Source organism: Salvelinus fontinalis, chromosome 13 (assembly GCF_029448725.1).
Source record: "Salvelinus fontinalis isolate EN_2023a chromosome 13, ASM2944872v1, whole genome shotgun sequence".
NCBI classification, from domain to species: Eukaryota; Metazoa; Chordata; class Actinopteri; order Salmoniformes; family Salmonidae; genus Salvelinus; species Salvelinus fontinalis.
The window spans coordinates 28,156,905-28,177,947 of NC_074677.1; the positions used below are offsets into that span (position 1 = coordinate 28,156,905).

A 21,043-nucleotide genomic window follows, 5' to 3' on the forward strand; every position below is an offset into this window, starting at 1 on the left:
GCTATCACCAATACAACCAGCCTGAAATCGATGACAAGTAGAAACTGCAGTCATTTTCATTATTCTTAGCAATGATTTAGGAATACTTGTGAGTAAGTATTAGCTAGGTTGCCACTTGTTCACCTATTGAAATTGAACTTCAGTTCATGAAAATAAATAGCTAGCCAACTACTTAACCCTGTTGCCCAAAGCTAACGTTATAAGCACCCAGCTAGCTTCATCTGGCTAGTGAGGCTCAACCGGACCGGGTTATGTGTTTTGAAGCTAGCCACAATAAGGATTAGGCACAATAGTGAAATTTGCGGTTTGCCTTCAAAATAAAAGTACCCCTTTGAAAGTGATGCAGAAGGTTACAATTGGTGGAATCATGCCATATTTTGACTAGATAATGTTAAACAAGGTTGGAATGTGAAGCAATGAAATGGGGTATCAGTCTACTCGGTGACACCAACAGAACACAACTATTTAGAGTTTACGCAAATATTAGCGTTGTAGCTCTTATCGCGGGAGTGTGACTGTGTGAAATCACCTCCCCAGTCAGCTTATTGTGTGTATTGACATTCATATTTTACTGTACAGCTTTACCCAAGGATTGGGGATCAAGGAAATGGGGTATCAGTCTACTCAATAACCAAGATATTTTTCCCAACGCCCTCCTCAGAGTTATCAGACTCCAAAACATCCACACAGTATTGTTTTTCTTTTGGAATAATGTTCAATACACATAGTAGGTTGACAATAAATGTGGCTCAATTCAGTTGTTTCAGAGTCCCGCAATAAGAGCTACAACGGTAATGTTCTCTGGGTGTCACTGAGTAGACTGATACCCCATGTCATTGATCCACAATTCATAGGTAAGGCTGTACAGTGAAATAAGTATGCCCCAATGCAATTCTAAATTCTAATACATTCAGTGTGATTTCAACATATTTTTGTCAAATTAACAAATTATTGGCTTTTGTTGATTTTGTATAACAACGTTCCAACCTTGTTTATTATGATCTATTCAATTATGGCATAATTCTACTATTTGTATTCATTTGCATCACTGTCAATGACATACTTTTATTTTGAAGGCTAACTGCAAAGTCAGCTATTGTGGCTAATCCATATTGTGGCTAGCTTCTCATAGATGGGTCCGACCACCATTAATCAAATAAGAACTGTTTTATAAATTAGGGTTATTTTAGATGATGACACCAAGCTATATAGTTAGCTAGCTGACGATAGCTACTGAAACAGATTATGTTGTTTTGCTATGTTTTTGGGTAAGAACATTGTTTGCATCCATCAGCTAGCTAGCTTTTTTTATGACCAGTACTGTAGGTGCGAGACAACCTTACCAGCATCATAGCATACGTATCGATGAATCGTTGTGACATATGAAATATGAGTGATAGCGTAATTTCCATAGAAATTAACTTACTAAATATGATAGGCTAAAGTTGTGGCTCCGAAATTGACTGGAAATAAATATTGAAAACACATTTATTTGTGTCTGCCTGCAAATTGCACAGTGCTATCAAATATATGCCAGATTATTTCAAAACGGTTATCTTTGTTTTGTAGGCTATATGCCATCTATTGTATTAAAAGCACCTCTGTTGCAATATTCACAGACTCTAATACCCTCATTCTTGCTGACTAGTTTCAGTAGCCTACATATCTTCTCTTTTGTTGGGCGTGTGAAATCAAGTGTGCCTGTATGGGTGGTCTCAATTAAATAGCATGTAGACTATACTATATGGGTGGAGAAGCACAGCATAGCCCTGTCTAAGCCGGGGGAGGAGAGGTGGGTTTCTACTAAACTACATTATATGGAATTATTTGAAAAGGTTATACCAAGGATCATTTAGCTATTTGATTTAGAATTTTTAGATGCATTGAGGTATCACAGAAAAAATGATTGAGGTATCATAAAAAAAATGATTTGATGAAAAAAATGTTTGGCCTTACTGCTATTAGCCCATACAAATGCATTGAATAACAGATTCACTACATGGAACAACAGAAATCTAAAGGAAGTTTGTTCTGAAGTGTCTGTCCCATATCTGAGAGATATAAGAAAGATCAAATCAAATCAAATTTTATTGGTCACATACACATGGTTAGCAGATGTTAATGTGAGTGTAGCGAAATGTTTGTGCTTCTAGTTCCGATAGTGCAGTAATATCTAACAAGTAATCTAACAATTCCCCCAAAATGACCTAATACACCCAAATCTAAAGGGGTGAATGAGAATATGTACATATAAGTATATGGATGAGTGATGGCTGTGCGGCATATGCAAGGTGCAATAGCTAGTAAAAAATACAGTATATACATGTGATATGAGTAATGTAAGATATATAAACATTATTAAAGTGCCATTATTTAAAGTGGCATTGTTTAAAGTGACTAGTGAACCATTTATTCACGTGTCCAGTGATTGGGTCTCAATGTAGGCAGCAGCCTCTCTGAGTTTAGTGATGGCTGTTTAACAGTCTGATGGCCTTGAGATAGAAGCTGTTCTTCAGTCTCTCGGTCCCAGCTTTGATGCACCTGTACTGACCTCGTCTTCTGGATGATAGCGGTGTGAACAGGCAGTGGCTCTGGTGGTTGTCCTCCCTCACGACGCCAGGACAGCGGAGTCAATCACCACCTTCCGGAGACACCTGAAACCCCACCTCTTCAAGGAATACCTAGGATAAAGCAATCCTTCTGCCCCCCCCCCCCCTTAAAAGATCTGATGCACTATTGTAAAGTGGCTGTTCCACTGGATGTCATAAGGTGAATGCACCAATTTGTAAGTCGCTCTGGATAAGAGCGTCTGCTAAATGACTTAAATGTAATGTAAATGATGTAAATGTCCTTAATGATCTTTTTGGCCTTCTTGTGACATCGGGTGCTGTAGGTGTCATGAAGGGCAGGTAGTTTGCCCCCGATGATGCGTTGTGCAAACCGCACCACCCTCTGGAGAGCCTTGCGGTTGTGGGCAGTGCAGTTGCCGTACCAGGCAGTGATACAGCACAACAGGATGCTCTCAATTTTGCATCTGTAAATGTTTGTCAGGGTTTTGGGTGACAAGCCAAATTTCTTCAGCCTCCTGAGGTTGAAGAGGCGCTGTTGCGCCTCTTCGGGATGTCTCATGGTCTGATAAACACAGCTCTAGCTCTGTCACCTTTCACCGCAGATGCGGAAGTTCGACATTGGCGGATGCGGTAGATTGAGACGCATTCAATGCAAAAAACATATCTCTAGCTTAAACTGACAGATTTCTATTGACATTAACTGGAAATAAATATTGATAACACGTGTATTTTACTCTGACTGGGCCACTCCAGAAGGCGTATTTTCTTCTGCTAAAGCCATTCTGTTGTTGATTTACCTCTGTGTTTTGAGTCGTTGACCTGTTGCATCACCCAACTTCTGTTGAGCTTCAATTGGTGGACAGATAGCCTTACATTCTCCTGCAAAATGTCTTAAACTTGGGAATTGATTTTTCCGTCGATGATAGCAAGCTGTCCAGGCTAGAGGTCGACCGATTAATTGGAATGGCCGATTAATTAGGGACGATTTCAAGTTTTCATAACAATCGGAAATCGGTCATGTTGGACGACGATTTTGCAGATTTTTTCTATTTTTTACTTAACCCTTTATTTAACTATGGCAAGTCAGTTAAGAACACATTCTTATTTTCAATGACGGCCTAGGAACGGTGGGTTAACTGCCTTGTTCAGGGGCAGAACGACAGATTTTTAACTTGTCAGCTCGGGGATTCAATCTTGCAACCATACGGTTAACTAGTCCAACGCTCTAACCACCTGCCTCACGAGGAGCCCGCCTGTTACGCGAATGCAGTAAAAAGCCAAGGTAAGTTGCGAGCTAGCATTAAACTTATCTTATAAAAAACAATCAATCAATCATAATCACTAGTTAACTACACATGGTTGATGATATTACTAGTTTATCTAGCGTGTCCTGCGCTGCATATAATCGATGCAGTGTGCATTCGCGAAAAAGGACTGTCGTTGCTCCAACGTGTACCTAACCATAAACATCAATGCCTTTCTTAAAATCAATACACAGAAGTATATATTTTTAAACCTGCATATTTAGCTAAAAGAAATCCAGGTTAGCAGGCAATATTAACCAGGTGAAATTGTGTCACTTTTCTTGCGTTCATTGCACGCAGAGTCAGAGTTGAGTATATGCAACAGATTGGGCCGCCTGGCTCATTGCGAACTGATTTGCCAAGATTTTTACGTAATTATGACATAACATCGAAGGTTGTGCAATGTTACATTAATATTTAGACTTATGGATGCCACCCGTTAGATAAAATACAGAACGTTTTGTTTTTGAGATGATAGTTTCCGGATTCGACCATATTAATGACCTAAGGCTCGTATTTCTGTGTGTTATTATGTTATAATTAAGTCTATGATTTGATAGAGCAGTCTGACTGAGCGATGGTAAGCACCAGCAGGCTCATAAGCATTCATTCAAACAGCACTTTTGTGCGTTTTGCCAGCAGCTCTTCACAATGCTTCAAGCATTGCGCTGTTTATGATTTCAAGCCTATCAACTCCCGAGATTAGGCTGGTGTAACCGATGTGAAATGGCTAGCTAGTTAGCGGGGTGCGCGCTAATAGCGTTTCAATCGTCACTCGCTCTGAGACTTGGAGTAGTTCCCCTTGCTCTGCATGGGTAACTCTGCTTCGAGGGTGGCTGTTGTCGATGTGTTCCTGGTTCGAGCCCAGGTAGCGGCGAGGAGAGGGATGGAAGCTATACTGTTACACTGGCAATACTAAAGTGCCTATAAGAACATCCAATAGTCAAAGGTATATGAAATACAAATGGTATAGAGAGAAATAGTCCTATAATTCCTATAATAACTACAACCTAAAACTTCTTACCTGGGAATATTGAAGACTCATGTTACAAGGAACCACCAGCTTTCATATGTTCTCATGTTCTGAGCAAGGAACTTAAATTACATTAGCTTACATTAGCTTTCTTACATGGCACATATTGCACTTCTACTTTCTTCTCCAACACTTTGTTTTTGCATTATTTAAACCAAATTGAACATGTTTCATTATTTATTTGAGGGTAAATTGATTTTATTGATGTATTATATTAAGTTAAAATAAGTGTTCATTCAGTATTGTTGTAATTGTCATTATTACAAATACATTGAAAAAATCGGCCAATTGATCGGCATCAGCTTTTTAGATCCTCCAATAATCGGTATCGGTATCGCCGTTGGAAAATCATAATCGGTCGACCTCTAGTCCAGGCCCTGAGGCAGCAAAGCAGCTCCAAACCATGATGCTCCCTCCACCATACTTTACAGTTGGGATGAGGTGTTGGTGTTGGTGTTGGTGTGCTGTGCTGTGCCTTCCTCCACGGATAGTGTTGTGCGTTCCTTCCAAACAACTCAACTTTAGTTTCATCTGTCCACAGAATATTTTGCCAGTAGCGCTGTGGAACAGCAAGATGCTCTTTTGCGAACTTCAGACATGCAGCAATGTTTTTTTTGGACAGCAGTGGCTTCTTCCGTGGTGTCCTCCCATAAACACCATTCTTGTTTAGTGTTTTACGTATTCTTAGACTCGTAAACAGAGATTTTAGCATGTTCCAGAGATTTCTTTAAGCCTTTAGCTAACACTCTAGGATTCTTCTTAACCTCATTGAGAATTCTGTGCTGTGCTCTTGCAGTCACCTTTGCAGGACGACCACTCCTAATAGTACCAACAGTGCTGAACTTTCTCCATTTATAAACAATTTGTCTTACATTGGACTGATGAACATCAAGGCATCAGTGAACATCAATGAACATCAAGACATCAATGAACATCAAGATACTTTTGTAACCATTTTCAGCTTTATGCAAGTCAACTATTCTTAATATTGCGTCTTCTGAGATCTCTTGTTCGAGGCATAGTTCACATCAGTCAATGCTTCTTGTGAATAGCAAACTCAAATTTTGTGAGTGTTTTTTATAGGGCAGGGCAGCTCTAACCAACATCTCCAATCTAGTCTCAATGATTGTACTCCAGGTTAGCTGACTCCTGACTCCAGTTAGCTTTTGGAGAAGTCATTAGGCTAGGAGTTCACATACTTTTTCCAACCTACAATGTTTAAATGATGTGTTCAATATAGACAAGAAAAATACAATACTTTGTGTGTTATTAGTTTAAGCAGACTGTGTTTGGCTGTTGTTGTGACTTAGATGAAGATCAGATCTCATTTTATGACCAATTTATGCAGAAATCCAGATAAAAAAGGGTTCCCATACATTTTATTGCCACTGTATTTCTTAGGTTATTTTTGCGCATTTTGATCTCAACTAGGTTGGCAAAATTGCTGGGACCAGGGCTGCAAAGCAAGCCAGTCACAAACACCTAAAATAACATTACGGAACTGCAGTCAGGTTCGGGACCAGTTCTTGCGGGACGGGTTGGGAGTCAGAAAATAAGTCAAAAGTCTCTTGGCATGAAGTTTTCTCTGTAATCTTATGACCTTTAACTATGATTTATGTTACTAGCTACAGGAAGTTGTCATGGGTTATTAAAGCTGCAATATGTAACTTTTTAGATGATCTGACAAATTTCACATAGAAATGTGAGTTATAGATCTCTCATTCTCATTGAAAGCAAGTCGTAGAAGCAGTAGATTTCTATGCTTCCCGTTCTGAAGTTTCATTTTTGCGTGTTGTACTTTTGGGTTTGTACACAAGCTTCAAACAGCTTAAAAGACAATATTTTTGGTTATGGAAAATATATTTCACAGTGGTTTAGATGGTACAATGATTTTCTACACAATGACTGCTTGTTTTGCTACATAAACTGAAATTAGGCAAACTATTAGATTTTTGCAACCAGGAAATGGCAGAGCGATTTCTGCATATTGCATCTTTAATGCTATTGGTTGTTATTACGTAGTTATTATCACTATTATTGACCATTCTTGTTTTCTTGTTTTAAGAGGATTCTCTTGGTTTTCTATATTTCACCTCAGAAAATTGCATCTGCTTTGCATGGTAATACAAAGACACCCAAGCAGACTTGATGATTGAACAGTGTTTTTAATTTCGGTGTGTTTGTCAGGATCGGATCATCGACGCTGGTCCGAAGGGGAATCAGGCCCGCTTCATGAACCATAGCTGCCAGCCCAACTGTGAGACCCAGAAGTGGACGGTGAATGGAGATACACGTGTGGGGCTCTTCGCTCTCATAGACATCCCTGCAGGTGAGCGGAGATTTGGCATGAGGAGTTTGTGCTATGTTAAAGCTTTGACTTTTGGCAACACTTTTCATTACATAGGCATTACAGGAGAAATATAAGAGCATTGAACTAGTTAAAGAAGAAAAGGAAGTTGCATAATATTCACCAGGACAGAGTAGTCCATAGGCAGTATATTTACAGTACTAGTCTATTATAAGGTAATTATATAGGTAAATCTATCAGCAGTTCATGTCCATCTCTGCATCACTTGTTGTGTATACTGGTTTATATCTGTCCTCTATGGGTCATTCTGCCTGTCTCCAGGCACAGAGCTGACGTTCAACTACAATCTGGAGTGTCTGGCCAATGGGAAGACTGTGTGTAAATGTGGAGCTCCAAACTGCAGCGGCTTCCTAGGAGTCCGGCCAAAGGTGAGAGGAGACATTGGAACGAGATGTTGTTATTGGGTTTGATAACATGATCCACAGAATGAATAAGATACATGGGATAGTAGAATGAGATAGTAGAAACAATATTAATTGCTATTTTAAAATCTCTTTCCACAAATCCAAGGGCACTTGATACAGTAGTCAAAATATTAGTAATGTCAAGGGGAATGAGATATTTGATTGACAGGGGCATCATCAGTTTGGGTGTCTGTGTCTCTATTAACAGCCTGACTCTTCATCCTTCCCCAGAACAACCCTCCAGCAGACGACAAGGGCCGCAAGCTGAAGAAAAAGGTCCAGGCTAAACGGAAGAACAAGATGGAGGTGACCAAGGAGAGGGAGGACGAGTGCTTCAGTTGTGGGGACGGGGGACAGATTGTGTCCTGTAAGAGACCAGGCTGTCCCAAGGTCTACCACGCAGACTGTCTCAACCTCACAAAAAGGCCTGCAGGTCAGTGGCCCAGTTCGGTTCCTGTCAGAGGAAATGTTTGAGTAGTTATCATAGCTTGTAGTGGTTTGTTCTATTTCCTCGCTGTTACTGTAGGATTGTGTGATTGTAGAATTATATACATGACGTATTTCGTGCATTTTCACTGTTTGATGTCTGTCAGATCACTGGTTAGCAGTCTCAGTGTGCTGATTACTTCTCTGTTACTGTTGATGCAGGGCTGTGTCTGATTGCTTCTGTCTGATATACTGCGTCTGACTGCCTTTTCTGTGCTGCAGGTCGGTGGGAGTGCCCGTGGCACCAGTGTGACCTGTGTGGTAAGGAGGCGGCCTCCTTCTGTGAGATGTGTCCCAGCTCCTACTGCACACTGCACCGCGACGGCATGCTCTTCATCTCCAAACTGGACGGACGGCTGTCCTGCAGCGAACACGACCCCTGTGGACCAGACCCCCTGGAGCCAGGGGAGATCAGGGAGTACCTACCCGACACTGGGGCTCTCTCAACAGGCCCGGGGGCTGGTATTGTACCCCCTCCTGCTGCTGCTGTGGCTGGTGCTGCTGCTACTACAAGGGGGACAGGGGACCCCCAACCTAGCCCTGGCCCTGAGTCTTTCCCCCCTCGCCCCATCTCTTGCCCCATCTCTGGCCCATTCTCTGGCCCCATCAGCACCCCTCTACCCAGCTCGAAGGCCCTCGATAGCTCTCACCTATTCCTTCCCCAATACTCACCCATCTCTTCCTACGGAGATGAGAAGGAAGAAATTGAGGATCCTTTTTGTGATGAAGAGGGGGATGGAGAGGGGATTGAGGGAGAGTTGGAGGATGGAGAGATGGAAGGCTTAAAGTTGAAAGATGAAGAGGAGGAGAAAGAAGAAGAGGAGGGAGAGGGAGAAGAAGAGGAGGGTGAGGAAGAAGAGGAGTAAAGACCTATGTCCTTTTTCAACAACTCTGCATCCTGGCTAATCATTCATGGGGGGGTGGGGAGAAGAGCTACCTGCTTGTTCTTGAGGGTGGGACTGTGCTCAGCATCATGTAGATTCACTCATCTTTGTATATAAGGATCCATGTACAGATGATTTATAGATCTGTGAATTTGAACACCGCCTTGTTCAGACAGACCCCTGAGAAATAGCAGGATGAAACAATGTGGCCTGGAGCTGGAGTGTCGAAATGGAGCAGGAGGGAGTTTCCTTTGGACACTGATTTATGGTCAATTTTCCCCCTAATAGTCCCAGTTAGGGGTTGTGATAGGTATACTGATCCTAGACCTGTGCCTAAGGGCACAATGGGTATGATAGTAACTCTAGTCATATAGATAGGTCCATTTGAATCTCTTCTTTGTTCGTTGTCATAGTTGTTGGTTTGTGGTTTTAATAACATGTTTACATTTCTGCACCTCCTCTTGGAGAACACGGCAACTAATGTATCTGAAGCTTCACCTTTATCAAAGGGGAGACTGAAGAGAGGAGGAGCAGTACTGTCAAAGGCACAGAAATCCCCTCATGAGAAAGTAGCCTATGGTGTGTTAGATGGGCCTGTCAAGCTGGTTCTCTCTGTAGCAACTCTCCTACATGGCACAAATGAGTAATGCTGTGAAATTAGTGCGTCAGCAATGGAAATTATTAGTCACGCAATCAGTCATTTCAACCTTGTCATTGTACAGTCTATATCCATACCTATTTGATGATGATGAATCTATCGTCTCTGCTGGCATCTGCCTTACCACACCAAATGATACAGACACCTAGACAATACACATGAAATCAAATGGCTTAGTTAGTAAATGTGGGTAGTACATCAAGGTGATATTGATATTGAACATGCCTATATCCTAATCCATGACTGCACTTTGCGTTTTCCCTTAACCCTGGCATTGCATTGCGGAAAGCTCCTCTGTACTGATATCTATTTGGGGTGCAGTTGGCTGTACTGTAGGTCTTTGAACACAACTGAAATCTGATTGAGTGGTCAACTAACGTAAATTCAATGTGAAATCAACCAAAAATGTCACCATGTCATTGGGTTTAGGTTAAAAGTTGCTGACTTTTTGAAAATCCAATCAGTTTCCACGTTGATTCAACGTCATCACATTTCATTTTTTGGGTTGAAATGACGTGGAAACAACATTGATTCAAGCAGTTTTTGCCCAGTGGGAAGCTTCCTTGCATGGTCTAGCTTTCCCTTCAAACTGAACTGAACCTTCAATGTGAAAGTGCCAGAGTGTACTCAGCAGTTGAGTAAGCTACTTGACTTAACCTTGACGACAGCTAGCTCACTTGTGTGTATTATATTCTCTATGACATATTTATATTGACTTTTATAACGCACAAATGAAGATGGGACTGACTTCTAGTAGTGACATTGCTGTATGTCACTTTATATAATCCATACTTTCTGTTTGCTCGGCTATACTCCTTGCCATTAGTTTAGCACTAAAAAGTACACTGGTCCACTCCCCTGCTAAAATGCTTTCACTACAGTATTTGTCTCAGCTATGTGTTTTCTCCCTCTTGAAGCTTGTCTCTACATCACTCTTTGTTGTGTCAGTTTTTCTTCTCTGCTTATGCCTTTCCAATTGAGTCAATCAGTGTTTGGGTTTTTGTGAAGTTGATTCTAGAGGGCCAGAGAACAGAATGAAGTGGATTTGCCACTTTCCAGTTATGTAATGTTGTGTTTCCATTTCTGAAGCTTATAACACACTTTTACTCCAAATCTGCACAATACGCACTATTTTTACTGCTTTATGTATCCCAATTTTGTCACTTTAGTCATGTCGAAGTATCTCTAGCAGCCTTTATCTATTAAAACTTAACTGGCTTAGTTTTAGATGAGGCCCATGAAAAGATATGTGCAATTTCTTATATTTTAATAGAAAACCAACCTGTTTTTTAATGACTTGAAAAATTGGTAAAACGGTTCCAAGGGTCCCTCTTGTCCATATACTGTACTGTAAAGGTTGCCATGGTGCCCCCTGCTGTTGTTCCGATATACAGATACAGGCACCCACCGTCATGGCCAAAGTAAATATTTATCTGACTTGAACATATTTATAGCACTAAAACGCCTACGAATTATAAAAACACAGATAGATTTAACTGATCTGTTGGAAGAGTATTTGTACATTTTAGATTGGCCTAGCCTGTCCTTCCAAAATCTTATATAATATGTATATACATTTTGTATATGAAAGCTATATATGATGAATGATTAAAAAACAAGAGCTAATAATGAGTCTAGAGCCAGTGGATATCATGCGTTCTCTGGTCTCAGCTTTGTCATCAACCATTCCCACAAACAGGATCACTTCAACTTTGATACATATTTGTTGTTTACGGTTGAGTTTCTGTCAACAGACGTGGTTAATAACACTTTATATTGATGTAACAGTATCACAGTAATCAAACAGGCTATGAAAGCATACAGTATGAGGAGGTCGAGGATCATTTCTGGTCACGACATGAGCTGGGAATCGGAAGAGTCGGGAGATTGAAGGCTCAACTATCACTACAGTACCTTTGGGACTTGATATGATAATGAGCTGTATATCATTTTGCTTTAATATATTCCGTTTCTACATTGTCAGTTACCCCTCCCTCCTCTTTGGAGGGTTCTTTGATGTGGCACAAAGGAAGAGTTGGGAGGCTGTAAAATATTTTTCTACATATCTACGTATGTAACAAAGCTGGACATTGTTTTTCTACTGCTGTTTTTGTTGTTGTTGCCGTCATGCTTCTTAGCTTCTGACTCTCTTCCCTCTGCCTTATTAAGCCTTGTGTAATTCATCTGTTCAAATTGTAGCTGTTGAAGAGTTCAATAATATCCTGCTGCCTTGTGAGGATATTGAAATGTGCTGGAGTCCTTTGTACATAATAAAGAAAAAAATGTAAGTTGCAATTACATCTGTTTTTCTTCAACTCTGTTTTTGGCATTTTGATTTGGGCCAGAGGTTTGTTACCTTTCCCGACTGAATAATCAAGTTCGTAGGCATATTACTGTAATAACAGTTCACGATTGCATTGAGCAGGGGTAGATTTGATACCATAATCCACTATAGACATGCTTATGATATAGCAACTGGCTTTAACACATCCATAGCTCAGTGTACTATAAGCCTTGCTAATAACTAAACTGACCACTGTGCTAACCACGGTTTCACTTCACATACTGTACGATAAAGTGAAGGAAAACAATGGTGAATGCAGCAGTCAGTCTGGGTGACCAGGCTAATGTAGTGTAGGTGTCACACAGACACTAACACACAGACTTGCAGAAATCTAGTCTTTATTTTTTCAATTTACAACACGCTACAAAACAGTCCACACAATGAATGATCATATCAGCCGACTCTCTGTGGACCTGTAATAGTGTTGGGACTATGCATGTTATAATATCTACAAGGCCTCAGACGTGGGACTGCAAACAACCTCTTGCTTTGTGCCTGTGCCCCTTGCACCTTGTAATAACAGTCCTGTAAACCATTCATAAAAATGAGCTATGTGAACTAGTCCTCTTTCTCAGGCACCAGGTCTGCGTCCGTGGGGAGTGGCACCATAGAAGGTGCTGTGTGTGTGTAAGCAATAACACATTTGATGAAGTGTATGTACACTTGAATGGAGCCTTCTATACACAGCTAATAATGGATATGTGATTCATGCCTGTGGGCCCATTGCTGCTGCTTACTACTAGTACCCTACAGGCACAACTTCAGTGGGACTGAGATAAACCCTCAGAGAGGTTTCAGAATTTTCTTTGTACTCAAATGCAATAATAGCTCTAACTAAGCTACATTTTCACACACATTGGTAAAATCAAGTAAAAATCTGCCATTGGCTAGACTGCCTCAAAAGGTCAAAGGTTTCTTGAAAAGTGTAAACAGTAACAATACATTCACAGAAAATTGCAACTTCTCATTGTGTGGAGTAACGACAATGGTCAGCCACGGTGATGAGGCGTCGGTAACATTGAAATAGTGACTTGATGGAGATTACATTGAACATTAGTTAAACATAGCTGTATGTAGGGTTTCTTTGAGTATATATATATAAATAAGCCATTTAGCAGACAGTTTTATCCAAAGTGACTTACAGTAAGGCATTCATATATTTTACGTATGGGTGGCCTAGGGAATCAAACCCTCAACCCTGGCGGTGTAAGCGCCATGCTCTACCAACTGACTTACAGAGGACCACATAAGCTATATCTTGTACTTTTAGCCATGGCGACATAACTATCATATTACATTTACCCACAAGCTTTTTCCTGTGTTGGTGCAATCTTTCTAGTTGCATTCCATACTTTCAACTGTATCAGAACTTATGACGCTAAGAAAAACATATTAGATGACCATAAATGTGCAGGTACATACTTTGGCAAGTACATTTCACCATGACGAGTAGACAATGAAAACAAGTGTTCACAGAATGCTTATTCAAATCAAGTCATTAGGAAGCACACTCACTCAAGGCATTTGACTGAGTGATGAAGGCCATTTGTGTCATCAGCATAATTCATTTATATAAGGTGGGTTGATAGACACTGAGGAAATCAATGTTGTTGTTTTTTTTTAAGTGGGGTTGAGGTGCTAGTTCCTCGTATGCTTCATTCAGATATCGCCCTTGGCAGGTCCTTTGTCATGAGAGAGGGGTCGCGTCCAACTATTGTAAGGACTCCTTTAAATGCAGTGAGCATATAATCGTCTATGGGACAACGGAAAAAAGCTACCAAGAAAAACCAGCAACACTGTTTGGACTCCTCTCTTTCTTTCTCTGTTTTAAATGGACAGGCTCCAGATGGGATGTGTAGCATCCATCCTGCATTTTCAGGTTGGTTTTACGGCAAGTGATAGCTGTCCATCCAGTAAAGGCTCAACTGTGGCAGCAGGAATAGAGAAAAGAGTCCTTCTTCTGACCCAAGTCAATACCGGTCTCTTCTGTAAAGAGAAAGCAGAGAATTGTCAATCAGACCCATTCAGGAATGCATTAATTCGCTACATTGGAGATTAAATTGACAACTCATGCTAGTAATACTACCATTGCAGACAAAATGTGCACTGACAGCTAAGCTACTGGAGCCAAAGTCTCACCGGTCAAGAATTGAAAGGAGATGCTGTTGTAGTCCTCTGCAACCTTTTGGAACAGCTCATCTGGAATGTGGTTAAAAGACAGTATGAGTCTACATCTGCATTTTTGGAAATGTTGTCTTATGAGAATGGATTAAAAATAAGGTTACACTATATTTGAAATTAACTGACCATGAGGTGTCACTTACCCACGTTGTTTCCTGTTTTACTGGATGTTTCAAAATGTTTAGCCCCAATCTCTGTATATGAGAATGGGGAAAAACACTAAACATGAGCCCCTTTAAAACAGCCAGTCTTTATACTAATCAAGAGGATGTCTGGTCAAACACTCAGACTACATTAAGTAGGAGTTAGTGATGATTATCATTAGCAATTTACCATCAGCAAAGTCCTGAACGTCATGATAGTCTACTTTCCGCAGGCCCCGGTCACTCTCAATCAGGTCAATCTTTGTGCCACACAGGTATATCTTGCAGTGCTTCAATTGAGATCATAGAAGATTTTTTTTTTTTATCTGTGTCATTGTGGGCAGTTACATACATAGGATAACATACTCTCATCGGACAGTTTATTAGGTACACCATCTCATTCACAGATCGCTCCTAAAGACAGTGCGTTACGTGGCCATGACTTCCTATATAAAGCAGGCAGACATGCATTGAGGCATTCAGTTACTGTTGGATTGAACGTTAGAATGGGCAAAACAGGTGACCTAAGCGACTTCGAGCGTGTTATGATCGTCGGTGCCAGGAGCGCCGGATCAGATATCTAAGAAACATCCACCCTCCTGGGATTTTCACGCACAATAGTGTCTAAGGTTTACCGAGAATGGTGCGACAAAACATCCAGTGAGTGTCAATCCTGTGGGCGAACACAGCTCGTTGATGAGAGAGGTCGAAGGAGAACGGCAACAATTGTGTACGCCAGGGATCATCAACTAGATTCAGCTGCGTGCTGATTTTTTCTTGAGGGGATGGTTGGGTGGCCGGAACATAATTACAAATGATTTCTAGACTGCAAATTGACCGCAAGAATCCCAAATAGATATAATATTTAACTAAAACAATTTCAAACCTTGCTTACATTTGTATTTGATCACGTCTCCAGTATGAATAGAAGTACTTGGGAACAGATTTCCCAATCTAAAATCGCTTGGAGCTGATTTGGTGTTTTTACAGTTTATCTCCAACAGAAAACTTGGGGGGCCAAATAAAACCACCTGCATGCCAAATTCAGCCCGCGAGCTGCCAGTTGGGGGACCCTGGTGTAAGCTAACAGGAGGGCCACAAACAGGCAAATAATGGTGCAGTACAACAGTGGTGTGCAGAACGGCATCTCGGAATGCAAAACTCGTCAATCCTTTTTCACGGATGGGCTATTGCAGCAGATGACAACAGCGGGTTCCACTCCTATCACTATGAACAAGAAGCGGCTCCAGTGGGCCCGCGATCACCAAACACTGGACAATTGAGGAGTGGAAAAACATTGTCTGGAACATGACAGCGAGTTCAGTTTACTTGAGTGGCCTGGTCAGTCCCCAGACCTCAACCCAATATGAGATGGAACGGGCTATTCACAACATGAATGTACTGCCCTCCAATCTGCAGCAACTGCATGATGCCATCGCGTCAGCATGGACCAACATACCTGTGGAATGTTTCCGTCAACTTGTAGAATGCGCTAAAGAATTTAGGCAGTTCTACATTTACATTTTAGTCATTTAGCAGACGCTCTTATCCAGAGCGACTTAGGGTAGAGTGCATACATACTTTCCCCCCGTACTGGTCCCCTGTGGGAATCGAACACACAACCCTGGCATTGCAAGCCATACGGGACCTGGCAAAGGTGGGGTCCAACCTGGTACTAGATTGTGTACCCAATAAACTAGTAGTGCATTAGGAAAGTATTCAGACCCCTTGACTTTTTCCACATTTTGTTACGTTACAGCCTTATTCTAAAATCGATTAAATTACCCCCCCTTAAATCTACACACAATACCCCACAAGGACAAAGAAAAAACACATTTACATAAGTATTGAGACCCTTTAACTCAGTAGTTTGTTGAAGCTCCTTTGGCAGCGATTACAGCCTCAAGTCTTCTTGGGTATGACGCTACAAGCTTGGCACACCTGTATTTGGGGAGTTTCTCCAATTCTTCTCTGCAGAGCCTCTCTAGCTCTGTCAGGTTGGATGGGGAGCGTCGCTGCACAGCTATTTTCAAGTGTCTCCAGAGATGTTTGATCGGGTTCAAGTCCAGGCTCTGGCTGGGCCCCTCAAGAACATTCAGAGACTTGTCCCGAAGCCACTACTGCGTTGTCTTGGCTGTGTGTTTAGGGTCGTTGTCCTGTTGGAAGGTGAGCCTTCGCCCCAGTCTGAGGTTCTGAGCAGGTTTTCATCAAGGATCTCTCTGTACTTCGTTCCATTCATCTTTCTCTCGATCCTGCAAGTCTCCCAGTCCCTGCCACTGAAAAACATCCCCACACCATGATGCTACCACCATCATGCTTCAACGTAGGGATGCTGCCAGGTTTCTTCTAGATGTGACGCTTGGCATTCAGGCCAAAGGGTTCAATCTTGGTTTCATCAAACCAGAGTATTTTGTTTCTCATGGTCAGAGTCCTTTAGGTGCCTTTTGGCAAACTCCAGGTGGGCTGTCATGTGCCTTTTACTGAGAAGTGGCTTCCGTCTGGCCACTCTACCATAAAGGCCTGATTTGTGGAGTGCTGCAGAGATGGTTGTCCTTCTGGAAGGTTCTCCCATCTCCACAGAGGAACTCTGGAGCTCTGTCAGAGTAACCATCAGGTTCTCGTGTCACCTCCCTGACCAAGGCTCTTCTCCCCCGATTGCTGTTTGGACAGGCAGCCAGCACTAGGAAGAGTCTTGGTGGTTCCAAACTTCTTCCATTTAAGAATGATGGAGGCCACTGTATTCTTGGGGACCTTCAACACTGCAGACATATTTTGGTACCCTTCCTCAGATCTGTGCCTCGACACAATCCTGTCTCAGAGCTCTACGGACAATTCCTTTGACCTCGTGGCTTGGTTTTTGCTCTGACATGCACTGTCAACTGTGGGACCTTATATAGACAGATGTGTACCTTTCGAAATCACGTCCAATCAATTAAATTTACCACAGATGGACTCCAATCAAGCTGTAGAAACATTTCAATAATGATCAATGGAAACATGATGCACCTGTGCTCAATTTCTAGTCTCATAGCAAAGGATCGGAATACTAATTTAAATAAGGCATCTTTAATTTTTTATAAATTTGAACACATTTCTAGTAACCTGTTTTTGCTGTGTCATTATGGGGTATTGTATGTAGATTGATGAGGGAGAAAATGTATGTAATACAGTTTAGAATAAGGCTGTAACGTAAAAAAAATAAAAAGTCAAGGGGTCTGAATACTTTCCAAATGCACTGTATATGACAATACCCATCATACAATTCCCATTGGCAAGTGAGTTGAGTTTTTATGAAAGAGTCTGTAACCTCGTCACAGTTTTGCAGTTCCTTCACCCAGAATCTAGCTCGCTGGAAACTGCTTGTGTCGGTCAAATCTACAGGAGAAAAAGTCACACAAATTAAGGTGAATGACAACATAAAACTTAACCAAAACAGTGTATGTTTTCACAGTTATGAAAGTGTATTTGACCTAGAATATTTTGTAGTACTAATAGTAATATTGCAATGTAAATCAGCCCATAAAAACAACACTAAAAACAGAACCAGATAAAAACTAAAAGACACTTAAAAGAGTCATCAACTGGGGAAATGCCTCATTGGCTATTTTCCAAACTGTAAAAAGTCCCCCAATGAGGGAAATAAGAGTGGAGGACACTCATATATGCAGAAACCTCCATTGCACTCAACAAAAATTTCTACAATTAAACATTTAGGAAATAACAAAGCCATTAGTGCTTGTCAGGGACCTCACAATACGACATTATTATGATACTTAGGTGCCAATACGATATGTATAGTGATTCTCACGATTCTATATGTATTGCGAGTTGATAATGCAATTTTACTGTGATTTGATGTTCCAAACATATTGCTCGACACTGAGCATACAAAACATTAAGAACACCTGCTCTTTCCATGACAGACTGACCAGGTGAATCCAGGTGAAAGCTATGAACCCTTATCGATGTCACTTATCGATGTTAAATCCACTTCAAAATCAGTGTAAATGAAGGGGAGGAGACAGGTTAAAGAAGGATTTTTAAACCTGGAGACAGACATTGATTGTGTACGTGTGCCATTCAGAGGGTGAATGGGCAAGACAAAATATTTAAGTGCCTTTGAACGGGGTATGGTAGTAGGTGCCAGGCGCACCGGATTGTGTCAGGAACTGCAACACTGCTGGGTTTTTCACACTCAACAGTTTCCCATGTGTATCAAGAATGGTCCACCACCCAAAGGACATCCAGCCAACTTCATACAGCTGTGGGAAGCTTGGAGTAAACATGGGCCAGCATCCCTGTGGAACGCTTGACACCTTGATGAGTCCATGCCCTGACAAATTGAGGCTGTTCTGAGGGCAAAACGGGGACTTCAGCTCAATATTAGAAGGGTGTTCCTAATGTTTAGTATACTCAGTGTATGTCTGCTACAGCGAGACAAGAGAGCATGAGAAAATTTGTTTTGATCAGTAAGGTAAATAAGTGCTGAAAACAGGTTCTCACTATTTAAAAAGAAGATGTAGAACAAGCTATCGGATGAAAGGAGGAGTTTTGGAGCAGGTACAGACGACTATCGCTAGCTAATGCTACCAAATATCAAATATCGATAATAATATAGTCCAAAAATAACATTTCAATATGTAACTATAATTTCCCCCCATCACTAAACACAATAGTAGCAAAACAAAACAAAAACGTAGCGTGATATTGATAGTGTCATTCCAAGGGGATAAGAACTTACCATAGCAGACAATGGCAGCCCTGGCTCCTCTGTAGTAGATTCTACTCATAGCCTCGTAGCGCTCTGATCCAGCCGTGTCCTGGGTTGCAGAGAAGGAATCACTTATAGTCTATCCACACATAGCCTGTAGCTACCTCATATCGGGCTACAATGGATTTATTAATTAAATTATTATGCAACGATAATAATAAACCAGGCAACTCCCTACGGAGTATAAAGACTCATGCAAATCCTTTCTCATTTACATTTCCATTTTATAAAGGATGCCAGCAGTCATCCTCACTCACCCATATTCCCAGTGTAACCACCTTGTTTCCCACCTGGATTGGTTTGGCAACGAATGCAGCCCCAATAGTCTATCGAAGAAAGAAAGATTGCAAGAAAAATATGTAGCAAGTACAATTTTGAGAACGAGTCTTCACACTAAAGCAGAGAGCTTCCCACACACCGCCCTAGGCAATCGACTGATACTCACGTTCTGGTAGGGGCCGACAAGAAAGCGGTGGTGAACATATCTCTCCACAAGGCTGGTCTTGCCCACACTCTCTTTCCCAAGCATAACAACTTTGGCATCCACACGCATGGTCATAGTGCACAGGACCAGGACAAGAAAGGAGGAGCAGGAGAGGGGTAGACCAGGATGCTGAATTGCTGTGTAACAGTTGAAAGACACAAAAAAATATTATAATAATAGCAACAAGTAGATAGTATGATTAAGAAGTTGGGCACGATAAAACAGTTCCTGTATTCCTTCTACTTTGTTCATGGCATGACAACATGAATTCGATGCAGCATGACTTGGCAGACATCAACAGTACCAACACCACAGAATGAGTTTGAGACACTGCACTCGAAGTTGCCACAGCAGAATTTGTCTGAAGAGAGCAGTTGGCAGGATACATTTCAAGACATGTCATGACATGACATTTGTGGCAGATGTCAACAATTCTAAGAAGTGAACTTGAGCTAAGTTAAAATGGGCATGGGTGTGTAGCTAGCAAAATAGTTAATGCTGTCATTAGCTTAACCATCAACAAATGGTGCACATAATTAGCAGACCTGAACGATTACACGAAATACAAAAGAACGTTTCGTTAGCTAGCTTCACAGTAGCATTTATTAGCTAGCTAGCCATCTAACGTTAGCTAATGATGACTTGATAGCTAGCTAGCGAGCTAAAACCAAAACACTTACCTGCTTGATAAACTCAGCTAAATGTGTTCAAATTGAAGTATCAGAGCCGAGTGAGATTAACAGTATAGGTAAATGGTCGAATAGCTCTTAAAATATGAACATTTCGTTAAGAGTTAGCTAGCCAGCCGATGTTTGAGCCACTTGGTGTTGTCAGCACGTAACGTTAACGTTACATTTTAGCTAAAAACTAAAATTACAAGATACAGAAACATCCCTAACATTTATATAGTCTATGCCATTGCTATGTCATATGGCAAAGCTTACTCGACTTGAACTTCTAGACCTCATTCGTTAGCAAGTAAGTTAAATTCAAAATTCCAAGATGCTTTGTTATGAGGGAACTCCTACTTCTTTAAAGTTTTTGGGCAGACTACACCTATTGGTGTATGGCCGCCACCTACTGTACGGGGTTTTCTTTGATATTATTGCGGTCCGCCAACAAATGCTAGTAGTGCATGCCGCCACCTACTGTTTTGGCTGTATATCAGCCCAAATAAATAAAATAAAAATTAACTAAACAAAAGTCAATGTACTCCTTTATTCAGATTCAACTGCCAACGCCCATCCCTACAGGCTCTGGGGCCTGACAAGGAAGAGCTGAACAATTAATCAAATGGCCACCGGATTATTTACATTGGACCCCCCCATTTGTTTTTTGCACTGCTGCTGCTCGCTGTTTATTGTCTATGTATAGTCACTTCACCCCTACCTACATGTACAAATGACCTCGACT

The 21,043-nt window shown here is 41.3% G+C and overlaps 2 protein-coding genes across 6 annotated transcripts in view; one reads left to right on the plus strand and one right to left on the minus strand.

Moving 5' to 3' along the window:
- LOC129868350 (histone-lysine N-methyltransferase, H3 lysine-36 specific-like) overlaps window positions 1–12,005 on the plus strand; it is a 29,294-nt gene extending 17,289 nt beyond the window's left edge. For all 4 annotated transcript variants that reach the window (XM_055942261.1, XM_055942259.1, XM_055942260.1 and 1 more), the window contains 4 exons: window positions 7,095–7,236; window positions 7,537–7,643; window positions 7,911–8,112; window positions 8,388–12,005. In XM_055942261.1, coding sequence (XP_055798236.1) covers window positions 7,095–7,236; window positions 7,537–7,643; window positions 7,911–8,112; window positions 8,388–9,031 — 1,095 coding nt within the window. In that variant the 3' untranslated portion in view covers window positions 9,032–12,005. The remainder of the gene's footprint in view (window positions 1–7,094; window positions 7,237–7,536; window positions 7,644–7,910; window positions 8,113–8,387) is intronic.
- Window positions 12,006–12,372: 367 nt separating this feature from the next.
- Window positions 12,373–20,706, minus strand: LOC129868351 (ras-related protein Rab-24-like). 2 transcript variants are annotated; one of them, XM_055942264.1, is made up of 9 exons: window positions 20,311–20,706; window positions 19,592–19,767; window positions 19,404–19,472; window positions 19,117–19,195; window positions 17,683–17,750; window positions 14,566–14,665; window positions 14,376–14,395; window positions 14,191–14,250; window positions 12,373–14,037 (listed from the first exon to the last, which is right to left on the minus strand). In XM_055942264.1, the coding sequence occupies exons 2-8, from the start codon at window positions 19,703–19,705 to the stop codon at window positions 14,194–14,196; spliced, it is 507 nt and encodes a 168-aa protein (XP_055798239.1). In that variant the 5' UTR covers window positions 19,706–19,767; window positions 20,311–20,706; the 3' UTR covers window positions 12,373–14,037; window positions 14,191–14,193. The 2 variants fall into 2 exon arrangements, with proteins under 2 accessions (XP_055798239.1, XP_055798238.1); XM_055942263.1 differs by having other exon boundaries at window positions 14,376–14,426; window positions 20,311–20,705.
- Window positions 20,707–21,043: the final 337 nt, after the last annotated feature.

What these genes read in the sequence shown, in the direction of transcription:
- LOC129868351 (XM_055942263.1), bottom strand. Translation starts at nt 19,705, where the DNA reads ATGACCATGCGTGTGGATGCCAAAGTTGTTATGCTTGGGAAAGAGAGT. An exon ending in TTGTCGGCCCCTACCAGAAC is followed by an intron (nt 19,473 to 19,591) that starts GTGAGTATCAGT and finishes TTTCTTCGATAG; the next exon opens with ACTATTGGGGCTGCATTCGT. An exon ending in GGCTGCCATTGTCTGCTATG is followed by an intron (nt 17,751 to 19,116) that starts GTAAGTTCTTAT and finishes TTTCTCCTGTAG; the next exon opens with ATTTGACCGACACAAGCAGT.